The sequence below is a fragment of the Mirounga leonina genome, unplaced genomic scaffold, assembly GCF_011800145.1.
Source record: "Mirounga leonina isolate KUSES-001 unplaced genomic scaffold, KU_Mleo_1.0 Mir_180, whole genome shotgun sequence".
NCBI classification, from domain to species: domain Eukaryota; kingdom Metazoa; phylum Chordata; class Mammalia; order Carnivora; family Phocidae; genus Mirounga; species Mirounga leonina.
Genome location: NW_023270469.1, coordinates 29,996,126 through 30,014,846, shown reverse-complemented (window position 1 = coordinate 30,014,846; position 18,721 = coordinate 29,996,126). Strand labels below are relative to the sequence as shown.

The 18,721-nt window shown below is 43.1% G+C and overlaps 1 protein-coding gene across 2 annotated transcripts in view; it reads left to right on the top strand.

Moving 5' to 3' along the window:
- Positions 1-13,033: 13,033 nt before the first annotated feature.
- The window catches only part of RBL2 (RB transcriptional corepressor like 2), a 49,711-nt gene continuing 44,023 nt past the window's right edge, over positions 13,034-18,721 (top strand). The window contains exons 1-3 of one of the 2 annotated variants that reach the window (XM_035025202.1): positions 13,034-13,370; positions 15,874-16,004; positions 18,301-18,501. In XM_035025202.1, coding sequence (XP_034881093.1) covers positions 13,131-13,370; positions 15,874-16,004; positions 18,301-18,501 — 572 coding nt within the window. In that variant the 5' untranslated portion in view covers positions 13,034-13,130. Of the gene's footprint in view, positions 13,371-13,678; positions 14,320-15,873; positions 16,005-18,300; positions 18,502-18,721 lie in introns of those variants that run through there. The other variant, XM_035025203.1, reaches the window with a different exon arrangement.

Sequence of the window (18,721 nt, the reverse complement as noted above, 5' to 3'; positions counted from 1 at the left end):
GGCTCAGTCATTAAGCGTCTGCCTTCGGCTCAGGTCATGATCCCAGGGTCCTGGGATCAAGCCCCGCATCGGGCTCCCTGCTCGGCGGGAGGCCTGCTTCTCCCTCTGCCTCTCCCCCTGCTTGTGCTCTCTCTCTCTCTCTCAGATGAATAAATAAAATCTTTAAGATAAAATAAAATCATAAGCCAGACCATGTCAGCTCTCTGTTCAAAACCCTCCTCTGGCATATTCCACTGTAATCAGAGTGACAGCCCGGGTCTTCACCTTGGCCTGTGAGCATGCACGAGACCAACCCCCACATCCCCCTCTGACATCGATTCCTACCACTCTTGCCCTTGTCATTCTGCTCCAGGCGCACTAACATCCTGGCTGTCGCCCCAACACACGAGGCACCCTCCCACCTCAAGCCCTTTGTATTCACTAGTTCTTGTCCTGCAAAGCTCTCCCTCAGGATCTCTGCATCACTTGCTCACTAACCTCAGCCAGATCTCAGTGCCAACGTCACTGGCCTTCTCTGACCATCCTATCTAAAATAGCACGTCTCCTGTCATTGTTAAGAAAACAGAACCCAATATCTAGATTTTGCTTATCTGGACAGTGAACTCAACAGGGCTTGGTGACAATGGATGAAGGACTCAAGGAGAGCAAGTGGGTGAGCGGTGGAGTTTCCAGAAGGGAGATGTAACGAGGCTGGGGGCAAAGCAGGTTTGGGGAGGAAGATCCTGAGTGTATTCTGGACGTGTTTACTTTGTAGCGTCCGCCAGCCCTGCAGGTAGAGGTGCGGAGCCAGCACCCTGGCACTCAGAAGACAGGTGCAGCCCGGAGATGCACTTGGCAGTGGCCGCCGGCTGGAGATCAAAGCCGAGGGAATGGGTGAGCTTGCCTGGGAAGAGAAGGCAGAGTACCAAGAGGAGAGGTCTGCGGACGGAGGCCTGAGAGGCACAAAGGGGACCGCAGAAGAGAAATCAGACAGGTAGGAGGGGAGCCGGGAGGGTGGGTTTCCCAAAGGCCAGTGGGAAAGCGCGGAAGAGCTTCTTTGGGAGACGGTGGTGACTGTCGGAGGCTGCTGAGGACAGACGCGAGGGACTTAGAAATGGAAGTCCCAGAGTGGGCGGTGAGAAAGTTGCAGGGGCAGGGAGAAGTCAGGGAAGGCAGGGATGGGAGACTGAAGTCTCTGGAGGCTGGCTAGGGTGGGTTCCTACGGAGAGTCTGGAACGCACTAGGGAGCGTGTTGAGTGAGGGGTCATCATCAACGGCAGGGGGTTCCTGACGAGGTTGGCGGGGCGGTGTCCAGGGCACAAGCAGTGGGTTTTTCCTGGAGAGAAGTCACTTCCTCTACTCAAAGAGGACAGGAAGCAGGAAGGACCCAGGAGTCCTAGTTCAGGATCATTTCTACCAACACCAAACATGCTCTTGTTTCTTTCTCCTTTTTTTTAAGACTTAAGTTATTTACTTATTTATTTATTTATTGGAGAGAGAGAGCGAGAGTGCATGCAAGTGGGTGAGGGGCAGAGAGAGAGAGAGTCTCAAGCAGACACCCCGCTGAGCACAGAGCCCATTGCTTGGCTCGATCTCATGACCCTGAGACCATGACCTGAGTCGAAAACCAAGAGTCAGAAGCTTGACGGACCCAGCCACCCAGGCGCCCCTTGTTTCTTTTATCTTAATGCAACAGCAAATGAATGAACAAAACAAAATTCTTCGGACCTCACACCCCTCCCTGGCTCCTGTACTATTTTTCTTCTCCGTTTTGCAGCAAAACTCAAGAATTCTCTACATTCTGGGCGCCTGGGTGGCTCAGTTGGTTAAGCAACTGCCTTCGGCTCAGGTCATGATCCTGGAGTCCCGGGATCGAGTCCCACATCGGGTTCCCTGCTCGGCAGGGAGTCTGCTTCTCCCTCTGACCCTCCTCCCTCTCGTGCTCTCTGTCTCTCATTCTCTCTCTCTCAAATAAATAAATAAATCTTTAAAAAAAAAAAAAAAGAATTCTCTACATTCTGATTTCTCTCCTCCCAAGCCCTCCTCGATCTGGTTATCGGTCACCATTCACCATAACTGCTCTTGGTGCACATGACCACATTGTTACCAATCCAGTGTCCATTTGTACATCTTCTTGTATCATCAATATCGCTACACATGGGTGCTCACTCCCTTTCCCTTGAGACTCTTTCTTCACTTAGCTTCAGGGACACCACACTGCCTGCCTTTTCCTCCTTCATTGCTCCCTTTCTGCCTCCTCTCTTCCTCCTCTTCTCTCAGACCTCTGAACACTGGAGGCTGCCCTTCATCCTCTTCTCTTCGCCACTCACACTCTCGGTGGTCACACCCCAACCTCATGGCTTTACAAACACCATCTCTGCCGGACACAACACATTTTGTATCTTTATTTATGTAGGCTACAGCGGCAGAAAGTAGAGAGGGAGGAGTAACAGGAGGTGTGCTTGAGGAGGTAGGTGGAGGAGGCAGATCCTGAAGGATCTTACAAGGCCTTTTCTCAACCTTGGCTTTTACTCTGAATCAGATGGGAAGCATTGAAGTATTTTGAGCGGAGGAGAGACAGGATATGACTCACTCTTTGAAAAAGTTATCTTAGCTGCTCTATTAGTCAGGGTTCTCCAGAGAAACAGAACCAATAAAAAAAGAGAGAGACAGAGAGACAGGGGAGGGGGACAGGAGAGAGAGAGACTGATCAATTTTAAGGAATTGGTTCACATGATCATGCAGACTGGAAAGTCCAAAATTTGCAGGTGCGCCAGCAGGCTGAGGACCTAGGGGAGAGCCAATGGGTTCTTCAATGGGTTAAAGTTCAAAGGCTGTCTCTAGTGGAATTCTCTTTTGCATGGGGGAGGTCAGTCTTTTTGTTCTAGTCAGGCCTTCAACTGATTGGATGAGGCCCACCCACATTAGGAAGAGCAATTTGCTTTCCTCAAAGTACACTGACTTAAATGTAAATCTCATCCATAAACACCCCCACAGAATCATTGAATAATGTTTGACCAAATATCTAGGCACTTTGGCCCAGCCAGGTTGATACATAAAGTTACCACCACAGCTTCTACATTGAGAAGAAATTGCTGTAGGAGGAAGGACAGAGGCAGGGAGACCAGTTGGGAGGAAATTGCAATAATGCTGGTAAGACATGATGGAAGCTTGGGCAGGAGGATTGGCAATGGAAGAAATGAGGGTTGGTTAGGTTTTGAATAACTGAAGGCTGAGTTGACAGAAATTGCAGGTGAATTGAATGTAGGAGGTGAGAGAAAGAGGAATCAAGGATGACTCCAAAGTTTTTTGGCCTAATCCACGGGAAGAATGCCAAAATGTGGAAAAATAGAAATGATGGGCTCAGGGCATGAGCTTCAGTGACATGAGGAGTAAGGGTCTGGTGGGCACAGTGGACAGCAGATAGGACACAGCCCCTCCTCCTGGCCTTGAAGCCTGTGGGATATAAGGAAAAGCTGAGGGTTCCAGAGGGGACAGTGAAAGGACAGGTGATCATAAAGGAGAGGGAGCTTTCTTCCTGGCTGAAGTCACTGAGAGAGTGAGATAACTGGAAGCATTTACATTCTTTTTTTTTCTTTCTTTTTTTTTTTTAAATTAATTTATTTTGGAGAGAGAGTGCATGAGTGATGGGAGAAGCAGAGGGAGAGGGACAAGCAGACTCCATGCTGAGTGCAGAGCCTGATACATGACTTGGTCTCATGACCCTGAGATCATGACCTGAGCAAAAACCAAGAGTTGGCGATTCAACCAACCGAGCCACCCAGGTGCCCCAAGGGCTTACATTCTTCTTCTTTTTTTTTTTTAATATTTTATTTATTTGAGAGAAAGAGAGCACAAGCAGGGGGAGAGGCAGAGGGAGAAGCGGACTCCCCGCTGAACAGGAAGCCCAATGCGGGACTCGATCCCAGGACCCTGAGATCACGACCTGAGCCGAAGGCAGATGCTTAACGGACTGAACCACCCAGGTGCCCCATTCTTAATGATGACAGAGCGAATCAATCTAATCAGCACAATCAATTTTATCTTGGGAACACTGCGCTGGAAATCAAGCTAGGTGTTTAGTTCATTAATATTTGCTGAACACCTATTAAGGGTTCAACACTGTTCTAGGTTTTAGGGATAGAGGTGTGTCACTGCCCTCCTTACCCTAAAGCCTTACGTGGCTTTATCTTTAGGAATCGAGTCCCAAATCTTTCCCAGGTCTTTGGCTTCATCTCTATCCACACCTCATGCCTCTTCTCGATTTTCACACTTAAACCACATTCACATTCCTGCAATTCCCTGAACCACCCATGCCTTTTCCTGATTCAAGGTCTTTGTATAAGCTTTTTTCTCCACCCGAAACCAACCCTCCCTTTAGCTATGATTTGATGTATGTATATATTATGAAATGATTAACACCGTAATCTTAGTTAACATCTATAACCATGCATAGTTACACTTTTTTCTTAGATTTCTCTTCAGGGAAATGAAAGGGAAGAAAGGAAAGTCTTTGTCCACCTCCAACCGCTCAGTCACCCCCACTCCCACCCCTGCGAGTGCATGTGCACAGAACACATACACACACACGGTTAAGGGCTTCTGTGATGCACGCCCACAGCTCCCTGAATTTCTTTTTTTTTTTTTTTAAGATTTTATTTATTTATTTGAGAGAGAGAGTGAGAGAGGGAGAGCACAAGCAGGGGGAGGGACAGAGGGAGAGGGAGAAGCAGACTGCCCGCTGAGCAGGGAGCCTGACGTGGGGCTTGATCCCAGGACCCCTGAGATCATGACCTGAGCCGAAGGCAGATGCTTAACCACTGAGCCACCCAGGCGCCCCCCTGAACTTCTTTTTTTATAACATATTTATACTTGACAACTGTTCTGGGTCTATTTTCCTCATGAGATCACAAGCTCTGTGAGGACAGAGACCACACTTGTCTCATTCACTACTATATGCTCAGTCGTTGGCAAAGTACTTGACCTAGAGTAGGTAGTTGCTAAACATTTGTTGAGTGTTCGAAAGGATTGATGGTATGCTCTCTGGCTAAGTGAATGAATGAATAAATGAACGAATCAGTGAATGAATAATGAGACCCCAAGTAAACCTCTGAGCAATGAAGACTGATTGCCTTTTAATTATTATTATTATTATTTTTTATTTAGGGGCGCCTGGGTGGCTCAGTGAAGCGTCTGAATCTTGATTGTAGCTCAGGTCCTGATCTCGGGGCTGTGGGATCGAGCCCTGGGTTGGGCTCTGTGCTGGGCAGGGAGTCTGCTCAAGATTCTCTCTCCCTCTCCTTTTGCCCACCCACCCCCTCTCATGCATGCTCTCTCTCTCTCTGTAAGCTTTTTTTCCCACCTGAAACCAATCCTTTCTTTCTGCCAGCTATGATTTGATATATGTATATATTATGAAATGATTAACACCATAAGTTTAGTTAACATCTATAAGATTTATTTATTCATTTTAGAGGGGGTGAGGGAGGAGAGGGAGAGAGAGAATCCCAAGCAGACTCCCTGTTGAGCATGGAGCCCAATGTGGGGCTCAGTGCCACAACCCTGAGATCACGACATGAGCCAAAATCAAGAGTTGGAGACTTAACCAACTGAGCCACCCAGGAGCCCCTAATTCTTTTTTTAAAATTGAGATATAATTGACATATAACACTGTATTATTTTAGGTGTATAGCATAATGATTTGTTATATGTGTATATTGTAAAATGATTACTACAATAAGTAGTTAACACCCATGACCACACATAGTTACACATTCTTTTCTTGTGATGTGAACTTTTACGATTTTCTCTCTTGGCAACTTTCAAACATGCAATGCAGTATCATTAACTATAGTCACCATACTGTACATTATATCCCCAGGACTCATTTATTTGATAACTGGAAGTTTGTACCTTTTGACCACCTTCACCCATTTCGCCCACTCCCTACCCCCTGCTTCTGGCAACCACCAATTTTTCTTTGTATTTATGAGTTTGTTTGTTTTTAGATTTCACATATAAATGAGATCATACAGTATTTGTCTTTCCCTGTCTGACTTATTTTACTTAGCATAATGACCTGAGGGTCCACCCATGTTGTTGCAAATGGCAAGATTTCCTTCTTTTTATAGCTGAGTAATATTCCATTTTGTACGTACATATACATTATCTTTACGCATTCATCCATCGATGAACACTTAGGTTGTTTCCATGTCTCGACTATTGTGATAAGTGCTGCAATGAACATGGGGGTATCTCTTCAAGATCCTGATTTCAATTCCTTTGGATAAATACCCAGAAGTGGGATTGTTGAATCATTTGGTAATTCTATTTTTTTTTTTTTTTAATGTAGACTCCACACCCAGCATGGACCCCAATGCAGGGCTTGAACTCACGACCCCGAGATCAAGACCTGAGCTGAGATCAAGAGCCAGGTGCTTAAAAGACTGAGCCACCCAGGAGCCCTTGGTAATTCTAGTTTCAATTTTTTTAAGGAACTTCCATACTGTTTACCAAAGCAGCTGTACAATTTTACATTCCCACCAAAGTGTGCAAGGATTTCCTTCTCTCCACATCCTCACACTTGTAATTTCTTATCTTTTTTTTTAAAGATTTTATTTATTTATTTGAGAGAGAGAATGAGATAGAGAGAGCATGAGAGGGGGAAGGGTCAGAGGGAGAAGCAGACCCCCCCCGCTGAGCAGGGAGCCCGATGCGGGACTCGATCCCGGGACTCCAGGATCATGACCTGAGCCGAAGGCAGTTGCTTAACCAACTGAGCCACCCAGGCGCCCAATTTCTTATCTTTTTAAGAATAGCGACTCTCAGAGGGGTAGATGAACCATGAGAGACGATGGACTCTGAAAAACAAACAGGGTTCTAGAGGGGAGGGGGGTGGGAGGATGGGTTAGCCTGGCGGTGGGTATTGAGGAGGGCACATTCTGCATGGAGCACTGGGTGTTATGCACAAACAATGAATCATGGAACACTACATCTAAAACTAATGATGTAATGTATGGGGATTAACATAAGAATAATAAAAAAAAAAGAATAGCGATTCTAACAGGCATGAAGTGATGTCTTATGATTTTGATTTGCACTTCCCTGATAATTAATGATGTCAAGCACCTTTTAATATATCTGTTGGCCAGGGGCACCTGGGTGGCTCAGTCGTTAAGCATCTGCCTTCGGCTCAGGTCATGATCCCCGGGTCCTGGGATCGAGTCCCTCATCGGGCTCCCTGCTCCGTGGGAAGCCTGCTTCTCCCTCTTCCACTCCCCCTGCTTGTGTTCCCTCTCTTGCTATGTCTCTCCCTGTCAAAGAAATAAATAAAATCTTTAAAATATATATATACATATCTGTTGGCCATTTGTATGTCCTCTTTGGAAAAATTCTATTCAGATCCTCCATTTTTTTACTGGAATTGTTTGTTTCTATTGAATTGTATGAGTTCTTTATATACTTTGGATATTAATCTGCTATCAGATATATGACTTGCAAATATTTTCTCCCATTCTGTAGTTTCCCTTTTATTTTGTTGATTTTTTTTTTTTTTTTTTTTTTTGCTATACAGAAGGCTTTTGGTTTGTCATCGTCCCACTTACTTATTTTTGCTTTTGTTACCTTTGCTTGTAGCATCAAATCCAGAAAATCATGGCCAAGACCAATTTTGAGGTGCTTATTGCCTTTGTTTTCTTCTAGGGGTTTTACGTTTTCAAGTCCTACGTCCAAGTCTTTAATACACTTTGAGTTGATTTTTGTATATGTGTGGGTTTATTTCTGAGCTTTTTATTTTGTTCCAGTGATCCATGTGTCTGTTTTTATGCCAATACCATACTGTTTTGATTATGACAGCTTTGTAGTATAGTTTGAAATTAGGAAATGTGATGCCTCCAACTTTGTTCTTCTTTCTCAAGGTTGCTTCGGCTTTTGGGGGTCTTCTGTGGTCAAGATTGATTTCTTAAACTCAGTCATTAATGTCCATGCCCTCCACTCAAAGCAAGGCCCTCACTCATGCCCTGTCGGTCATTAACTTGACACACACTCCCAGGCACCTCTGTTACTTTGTTTGCAAGCACTCCTCCCCCCAATAAAAGAAAGGAGAAAACGTGTTATCGGCAGGTCATATGGTGACCTCAGTGAAAAGAAACATCTGATAGCCTGAATGAGAGAAAAAATGTTATTCACAAATTAGACAGAGTGTCTTAAAACTCAACTGTACAAAGCAGTTAAAGGTATGCTGCCCAATACCTACTCCAACAGACCTCAAGGGCATTATCATAAGGCAATGATGGTTTATAATGGCAATTGTTTATAATTATTTTTTTAATATTTTATTTATTCATTTGAGAGAGAGACAGAGAGAGAACATGCAAGGGGAGAGGCAGAGGGAGTGGGAGAAGCAGACTCCTCACTGAGCTGGGAGCCTGACATGGGGCTAGATCCCAGGACCTGGAGATCAGGACCCAAGCTGAAGGTAGATGCCCAACCATCTGAGCCACCCAGTGCCCCTATAATTGTTTAGAGAGGACTAAAAGGACATGTTGTATTCATTCCATATTGCGAACGCTTCCCTGTGTATTAAATCTAGCTAGTTTTTTTAAGATTTATTTCTTTATTTGAGAGAGAGAGGAGAGAGAACACAAGCTGGGGGAGAGACAAAGGGAGAGGGAGAGAGAGAATCCTCAAGCAGGCTCCCCGCTGAGCACAGAGCCTGATATGGGGCTTAATCCCAGGACCCAGAGATCATGACGTGAGCTGAAATCGAGTCGGCTCCTTAATTGACTGAGCCACCCAGGTGCCCCTCAATCTAGCTAGTTTTTGTAGTTTATACTGTGGATTGAATTTTTAGCAGGCAGATGCTCATTCACAATAGGGAAAGCTGGTTTGAGGGGCTTATAGTATCAGTCCATAGGTACAGATGCCTGACTAGAATTAATCACAGATAAAATGCTGGTTAACTCAGGTCTCAAGAAGAGACTCCTCACATACCACGTGAAATATACATTGGTCTCAGCTTTGCCTGAGTCGATAGCGCCCTCAACTGGTTTTTGCTGGTACCAACACCTCTGTCTTTGAATAATTGTGGGAGCCGCATAAACAAATTGGAAATTTGTTTCAACAAAACAAGTGGAAGGCACAGTAGCCATAAAAGCCATCTGATCACTCATCTGAAAGAAATACAACACTTATAGCTTCATGATCATAGGAAATAAATTTAAAATTGTTTTTTAAATTTAAGAATAATGACATTCTATCGGTTTCAGGTGTCTATTGCCGTGATTCGATATTTTTATACGTTATGAAATAATCCTCATGATAAGTCTAGTTACCATCTGCCACTGTCTAAAGTTATTAGAATATTACTGACTCTATTCCCTATGTGGTACATTACAACCCTATGGCTTATTTATTTTATAACTGGAAGTTTGTACCATTTAGTCCTCAAATGTCAATTTCATTGTGGGTGGGAATGTGAAATGATAGAGCTACTTTAGAAAAAAAATTGACAGTTTCTTATAAAGTTTAACATTTACCATATAGCCCAGTAATACCGCTCTGTCTTCATCTGCTAGACTTCTCCCTCTGTGCCCATGTGGCCTTTCCTCAGTCTGCACATGTGACTTTCTTATGCGGCCACACATTTATGACCTCATTTAACCTTAAGTACCTACTAAAAGCCCTGTCTGCAGATACAATCACACTGGGGATTAGGACTTCAACATATGAATTTGGGGAGGACACAAACATTCAGTCCACAGCACACTCCTAGGTGTTGACCCAAGAGTAATGAAAAACTTATGTTATGCAAAAGCATTTACATAAATGTGATGGTAGCTTTTCTCACAATTGCCCCAAATTGGAAACAACCAAGATGACTTCAAGTGTTGAATGGGTAAATAAATGTTGGGACATTCATACGATAGAATATTACTTATCAATAAAAAGGAACAAACTCCGGGCACATGGATGAATCTGAAAGGCATTATGCTAAGTTGAAAGAAGCCAGAATCAAAGGCTACATATTGTATGATGACATTTATGTGACATTTTGGAAAAGAGGAAAAACTATGGGGACAGAAAATTGGTCCATGGTTGCCAGAGGGTATATAATGAGGCACTTACTAACAAGGGGCACTAGGAAATTTTTCAGGTGATAGAAATGTTCTATAGTGTGATTGTGGTGAATATAACTGTATGTATTTGTCAAGATTCATAGAACTGTACACTTACAAGAGTAAATTTTACCACTTGCAAATTATACCTTGACGAATCTGACATAAAAGAATAAACAGAAGGATACTTGAAAAAATTCACTTGTATATACGTCTTTGCTGGAAGAAAATAAGAAAGGAATCCATAAAGAACTCTGAGCACAAAACTTATCAGGATAAAATTTTGTTGGAGTAGAACGGGAATATGAGGTAAAGGAGAGAAAGGTAGGATATAAAATTTCTAACTGTTAAAGCAAAGTTTTGTTCATGGATTTTTAAAATGGATGATAATGAGTATCAAATTGTTATGAGTCCATTGGCTGTAGGTTAGTAACAGTTTTGTTTTAAAAGGTTTATAGTTGCATGTTGGATATTACACCTGATTAAACTTTTAATGAAAAGTTTTAGATGTCAACTTTAAAATATGCTAGAAGGTAGCTCTTTTAGGGGGACATGACCAAAAAGTTTCAAGACCACTGTGTTTTGTTGTTGTTGGTTTTTTTTGTCTTATAGAAGTTTATGCGAAGATTCATAGTTAAGCCATGTATTTTAAGGTCATATATACAATGTAAAAATATAGTTATTTTCTAGATGACTGCCATTTATGGGCTTTGACATTCTATTGGGCTAGCATATCACAACAGGGTAAGGATTTTACACATGCAAAATTGAGGCTCCTATAAAAACAGTTGATAGATAGCATGTCTTATCCATAGGTGTTTGATTATTTCTTCTTTTTCTTTTTTTTCTTTTTTTATGTAGGCTCCATGCACAGTGTGGAGCCCAACTCAGGGCTCAAACTTATGACCCTGAGATCAAGACCTGAGCCGAAATCAAGAGTCAGATGCATAACAGACTAAGCCACCCAGGCGCCCCAGTGTTTGATTATTTACTGCTGCATAACAAGTCATCCTAAAACTTTGTGACTTGAAAGAATAATAATCATTTCTTTTGCCCACAAATCTGCAGTTGGGCGGGGATCAGTGGCAAGGTTCATCTCTGCTCTGTACAGCATTAGCTGGAACAGCTTGATGGAAGGCTGGAGGATCTGCTTCCAAACTGGCTCATTCAGTATGGCTGGGGCTGAGGGTCAGGGGCCTCAGATCCTATGCAAATGGTCAGAACTGCAGAACTCTCCTCCAAACCTTTGTAGTAAGAGATGACCAAACCATAGCACAGCTTCTAGCAGCACAAGGCTGTGCCCTAGGATGACTGCAGTCCTGCATGAAAATGCCTGTCTGAGAAAACTCAAGGCTGTCAGAATTTACCTTTTGTTCTAGCCAACACCTGATTTACCCAAAACGGCTTCCAATGGTGACTCCCTCTGTCCCTTTGAGATGTGTATGTATCTTCTGCAATTTGAAGTGTCTTTCTCAATGATCTGAAAGCCATATAGGGCCCCTGTCTCCTAGTCTCTGTGGGAAGATAGAATCCTAACTTCTTTTTTTTTTTTTTTTAAAGATTTTATTTATTTGACAGAGAGAGAGATAGCGAGAGCAGGAACACAAGCAGGGGGAGTGGGAGAGGGAGAAGCAGGCTTCCCGCCGAGCAGGGAGCCCGACGTGGGGCTCGATCCCAGGACCCTGGGATCATGACCTGAGCCGAAGGCAGACGTTTAACGACTGAACCACCCAGGCGCCCCAGAATCCTAACTTCAATAAATTGCCTGCTAGTAGCTACAGCTGGCTTGATCACATTGAGACTCGCCACCCCTTTGTAATTTTTTGGTTGAGCGCCACTCTCTCCCATCCCTCGTCCTTCATTCTCCCTTTAAGTCATCCTATCACCTCTGCACAGATTGGAATGGAGCTCAGCTCCTTCACTTATGGTCAGTAGTGTCTGAATAAAATCTGTTTTCACCCCTTTAACTAATGCCCAGCTTTGTCTACCATTGATAATACGCTCCTCCAAGTAACCTGGGTTTCCTCACAGTATGGTGGCTGGGTTCAAAGGGTCACTGTATAGAGAAGGAAGTGACCCCATGGCAATCAGCAATACATTACTGGTTCCTCAAACACAAAAATGGTTTCTACTCTACCCACTTATAAATCAAAGAGGATTGTTATTAAAGTGATTCAAGTCTGAAAGAGAAAGCAAAATAAAAATAAAGGAATAAAGTTAGGCCAACTGAGGATAGTACAAACCTATCACTTTGAGTGAAGGTAAATTCGCCCTTTGGGAAATAAAACAATTACTGCTTTTTTTTTTTTTTTAAGATTTTATTTATTTATTTGACAGAGAGAGAGATAGTGAGAGCAGGAACACAAGCAGGGGGAGTGGGAGAGGGAGAAGCAGGAGCCCGATGCGGGGCTCGATCCCAGGACCCCGGGATCATGACCCCAGGGGAAGGCAGATGCTTAACGACTGAGCTACCCAGGCGCCCCAACAATTACTGCTTTAAAAAAAAAAAAAAATCCAATGTTTATTTGAAAGGCTCACATAAAATTAAAACATAGAACGAGAAATTAGGAGCGATGCTGAAATTCAAACTTAGGCAAACAGTCCCTTGCTTGCTACTGTTCTTATTTTAGACATAAGGACATTCAGATAGTGAGTATTAATTTTGGAGATACCTTGGATACGAAACCACCACAAGTCAATGTTTCTGGGGTGTTTTCTCTTCCATACAGCGCTGCCGAATGGTCCCACCACGGGGACGTACTTAAAACGTAGCAAAGCCGCTTTTATTTTAGCCCAAGGAACACTACGTGGGTTGATTTTTTTCAAAATAGGATTTTTGACCCGCGTGGGCCTCCGACTCGGACTACATTTCCCAGCAGGCCATGCTCGGCACTACGGGTGCCTATATGAGGTCTAGCTTCCTTGGTGGCGGCGCAGTCGCCGTGCGGACGGCCGACGGGCGGGCGCTCCGCGGTTTGAATGGCTGCGGGCTCGGGCCCTCAGCTCACCTGAGGACCGGCCGCCCAGGGGTGCGCTATGCCGTCCGGAGGCGACCATTCGCCGCCGCCCCCGCCTCCTCCTCCGGCGGCGGCGGCCTCGGATGAGGAGGAGGAAGACGACGGGGAGGCGGAGGACGCCGCGCAGCCGGCGCGCTCGCCGGCCCCTCAGACGCAGCAGCGGTTCGACGAGCTGTGCAGCCGCCTAAACATGGACGAGGCGGCGCGGGCCGAGGCCTGGGACAGCTACCGCAACATGAGCGAGAGCTACACGCTGGAGGTGCGCTCGGGGGGGAGAGGAGGGGCTCTCCGGGCCTAGTCGTCGCGCCCCGCCGCGGCAGTGGGGCCCCTCCCCGCCCCGGGTCGGGCGCCCCGCAGGGACCCTCGGGCAGGCCCCGGGTCTCCGGTCCCCAGCCTGCAGAGCGGCGGGAATCCTCCTGGGCCCCTTGGTCCTGGAGACCGGGCTTTCGGAAAGCCCTTCGCGGCCCTGCAAGTGAACCCCGCCTCGCAGCTGCTCCCTGTCGGCTTCCGAGTGGGGAGCACCTCTTGCCCTAAAGTGGCAGCGCGAGGCTGAGGTCGTGCCGGGGTCACGTTGCAAAAATACAACCACCTTGTTGGCGGAGTGAACAGGTGCAGTTGTTGAGACGGTGAAGAGAAGGGGAGGGGACTTGGCTGTGCTCCCGCGGAGAGCAGCCCGATTTTAGCGCCTCGGTTGCTGGGCTGCTCCTTCGGTTCTTTTCCTGCTGACCCAAATTGCCTTTGTCCCGGCACTGCATCCGCAGAGTAAGCGCGTCGTTAAGTTTCGGGCTGTGTTTGTGTGTAAACTAAGGCGAATCTTCCCGAGGGCAAATGACACGGGCTTTCTGCCTACCTGCACTTGGATAAATGCCCCCCGTTTGTCCCTAGGAAGTCCGGGCTGCGACGACCTTGAGGACGTTTTGGTCACCCCAGACGTTGCACAGGACTCTGTAGCCGCTGTGATTTAGGCATGTTTTGTCCCTTTCTTCGGACGGGGCTTGCAGACGAGAAAAATGGCCATTCTAGCCAGTGAGGCTCAGCTCTGTAGGCACCTCCCCTTTGTGGACCAATGGGAAGTGACACGGAAGTCTGGATTGTTTATCAGCTGTTTGCTTGTGTGTGGCATTAAACGGGAGGCCAAATGATTTTCTTAAGTTGCTTTACAGTTTGTGGAAAGAGCGGGGCAAATAGAACGGGAAGGCCTAACCAAGGTATTGTTTAATTATAATAATAGGGTGTTTCTGCCTGCATGTAACTCACTAAGGTTACTATTTATTCTTGCATTAATAGAATCTTATTTCAGTTCCTTCTCCTTGTAGTTATATCTACAGGGTGGGGGGAAAGGCTGGTAATATGGTGGCTTTAGAACTTGACAGACCTAGGTGACTTTGGACAATTTACTTAACCACTCCCAAACTCAATTTTGTGATACGTAAATTTGAGATATTTGTACCTACATCAGCGTTGTTCTGAAGGTTTAATAAGGTAATGTATAGTTTCTTGCACATAAGGCAGTCATGGGCAGTGCTGGTGCTTGAGAGTTTACAGAGCTCCTTCCTATGCTTAGGTGATGTGGCCGAATAGGCCACATTCCTGTTTATTTCTCAGTGGTTCTGTGGTCAGTGGTTCTTTGGTGATGGGCGTAAGTGTTTCCAAGTAAGCTCTTATTTTGTCCTCACGATAATCTTTTAAATTGAATAGAACAAGTATTATCACCATACAGCTGAGGTATTTCAACTCATAGGGATTAAGTTGTTGAAGTCCAGTGTTATATAAGCAAGTGACAAACAATTGATGGTTAGTAAATTATTTTTGAAAACACATGTTTGATGACTCAGTTTTTTAAAGACTTGGATTTCAGATTCTTAGCTCGGTTTACCCAGTGAATGAATGAATATTCATTTATCAAATATTTCTTTATCACCTCTTCTTTGCCAGATACTGTTGTAGTTGGTGGGGACAGAGCAGCGAACAAAACTTAAAAATCTCCGCCCTTGTGGAGCTTGTAATCGGGTATGCTGTAAGATAACATAGGATGTCAGTCTCATGGAAGTGTACAATGGAAAATAAGACTCATATGATATTTTTAAAAAGGTTTTATTTATTTGAGAGAGACAGAGATAGCAACAGAGATAACGAGAGAGAGAGAAGGAGCAGGGAGGAGAGGGAGAAGCAGACTCCCCGCTGAGCAGGCAGCCTGATGCAGGGCTTGATGTGGGGCTCAATTCCAGGACCCTGAGATCATGACCTGAGCCAAAGGACACTTGACTGACTGAGCCACCCAGATGCCCCTCATATGGTATTTAATACAGAGTATTGGTTATAGAATTTTATCTTTTCATTTCTTGTATTTTCTGTGCTTTATTCTTGTAACTCATTTCATTCTCACAGCCCTCGGATAAGAAAATTGAGTCTCTGTGACTGTTAATTTGTCCCACACTGGGACACCCAGGGCACGTATGCTGAGAGAGTGAGCCAGGTAGAATCTTTATTGCCCTTTATGATCTTGCAAGTTACATAGCATCATTTTTGCCTATGCTATTATTTGAGACAGTTGAAAATGAGGGAACAGAACACAGATTCCTATCTCTCAGTGTGAAAATGTCAATGTCAAAGTATAAGGAGCACATGGGATAGAGCCATCATTGAAAATACAGTTTCCCACCAACATAAAAATAGCGCCTTCCATTTAATCTAAAAAGTTTATTATATTGAAATGTTTACGTAGCTCATTAGCTAAAACTGCATTTTCTTTTATTTTACAGGGAAATGATCTTCACTGGTTAGCATGTGCCTTATATGTGGCTTGCAGAAAATCTGTGCCAACTGTAAGCAAAGGGACAGTTGAAGGAAACTATGTATCTTTAACTAGAATCCTGCGATGTTCAGAGCAGAGGTAACTATGTCAGAGTTTGAAAGGTAGAATGTGACAAATATGAAAGCTCAAAAATCATACTGATAGTAAGAATTCTGTCATTATTTCCCAGGCGTTTGTACCTATAGAGTGCTGAATTTAGAAACTAGGTCATGGTTTTCCTTTACCACATCTAAGCATCTATTATATTTTACTCTTTAGTGAAAAGTATTGAAATTTTAATGTATTAGGCATTTGTATGAAGGTTTTACTATTAAAGGTTATGACTTACCATTGTGCAGTATTGGCAGAATTCTAAATAAGGCTATTGAAAACTTTAGGATATACTCTAAATTGTAAAGGGAAAAAATATGGCATTAAATTTAAAACTACATGCACAGGATTTGTATTTTAATATATGGAATGTGTAAAGACTTCTCCATTTCCTGTTTGGGGGGGATAGGCAACACTGTTACAATCAATTATTGAAAGGGTCAAATACTGTTTTAAAGAAGAGGCAAAAATTGCTTTTTCTATCTGTTGTGTAATTGAATTGATTACATTTATTATTTGTGCCTTTTGGGTGAATTTTCTTTTATGACTTGTTAAAGATTTGTGGAAAAAGAATATTTGCCAGTTTGTGGGGGAGAATACCACAGTCAAAATTTATGTACCTAATGGCTTAAAAAATTGCTTACTATTAAAATAACAAGGGATGTAATATTTTAGCTGTAGCCTATTTATTAACCTTGAACTCCATCCCGAGTTATATTTAGGCCTAAGAGCAAGAGACAGTGCATAAAGAGTTGAACCCCTGAGCTGTAAACCTGCAGAAGTGGACTTAAGGTACAAAAGTATAATCGTTACGGAGAAGAAAAGGGGAGGCAGAGTAATCCAGTTAAGTGATGGATGAGGAACTTTAGAAGCAAAGGTCAAATTATGGAATCTTCATCATAAACCGTAGTAAATCAAACTTATCCAACATTTTAATGCAAGTAATACAGTCCCTAGGCTTCAGTTGTATTTCCATTTCAGAAACTCAGTTTCTATCTTTAAATTTTTACCTTTGAGTTCAGATTATTTACTTTTCTGCCATAATGAACTAAAATGGGTTAAAAACAAAGTATGTCGGGAGAAGATATTTACAATGTATATAACTGACAAAAGATCAGTATCCAGAATTATATAAAGAGCTACTAACAAATGGTTGCATGATTGACAAACAGCTACTAAACCAGGGGTAAAGAATGTGGTTTCCCAAAAGTCAGAACTCACATAGCTAATAGATGTATGTGAAGATGCTCAATTTCACTAGTAACCAAGGAAGTTCAAATTAAAAACAAGATATCTGTCATTCTCATCAGATTGGGGAAATTTGAAATCTGATAAAACCAGCTTTGGTCATTATGTAGGGAAACGGGAACTCTGTATTGCTGGTGTACATTGGTGAGAGTATAAATTGGCATGGCCACTTGAATGGGAAATTTGACAATATCTAGTAAACTTGAAGATGCACAGTCTCTAACTCAGCAATTCTACTTCTTAGTGTCCCTAAAGAAGCTCTTACATACATGTATAAGAATGTGTTGATTACAGCATTTTTTTGTCATAATGTAAAATCAGAAACCTCAATTTTCATTAGTTGGGGAATGAATGCAAAAAGTCATGGTAGTTCATATGAGGGAATATTTTTAACAATTAAAATGAAAGAGATCTGCATGTATCAATGTTAATCTCAGAAACATTGAATGAAAAAGCAAGTTGCAGAATGCTCCTTACAGTATGATACTATTTATGTAAAATCTTAAAGCCACACACACAAAAGATACTACGTACTGTTTATGGATACATATAGATGTATATAGTAGGTATGCTAAGTAGTAAGTATTATAACACGGATTCAGACTAACTTTAGAATGGTGGTTATCTTTGGGGAGGCAGAGGGGGGCATGGGTTTGGGGAGGAGTACAAATAGGAATTTGGCTGTTTTTGTAGAACCTGAAGCAAACATGGCAAAATTTATTCAATATGTTAATGTTTGTTAAATCTGGCAGTTGGGTACTTAAGTGTTGGTTACATTACTCTAATTATTTTGTATTTTTATATTTTTCATAATTAAAAAAGTAAAACCCTCTGGTAATCTCAGAAAAATAGATTAGGAGAATCAGAGAAATCAACCAACCTGTAAGAGATTAAGCTAGTCAGAGGCATGAATTGTGATTTTATCACTGTCTGAAAGTAATATAATTTAATGAGTTAAATTTTTGATTTAATTATATTTGTGTACCCTACCTTTGTGTTAATTTTGAAAATATCTCATTTTTTATTTTAATATCAGCTTAATTGAATTTTTTAACAAGATGAAGAAGTGGGAAGACATGGCAAATCTACCCCCACATTTCAGAGAACGTACTGAGAGATTAGAAAGAAACTTCACTGTTTCAGCAGTAATTTTTAAGAAATATGAACCCATTTTTCAGGACATTTTTAAATATCCTCAAGAGGAGCAGCCTCGTCAACAGAGAGGAAGAAAACAGCGGTATGTTTTTATATTTGTTAGGAATATATATTTTTTTTTTTTTTCTTATCTGTGCTACAGTTCTGATCCCTCAGTTTGTGTCCCTCAGTTTATTTTGTTAGTTTGTTTTGTTTCTTTGGAGAGAGAAAGAGTGCATGCACACGAGGTGGGGGGAAGGGCAGAGATAATCTTAGGTAGGCTCCAAGCCCAGCGAGGAGGCCATCATGGGGCTCAGTCTCAC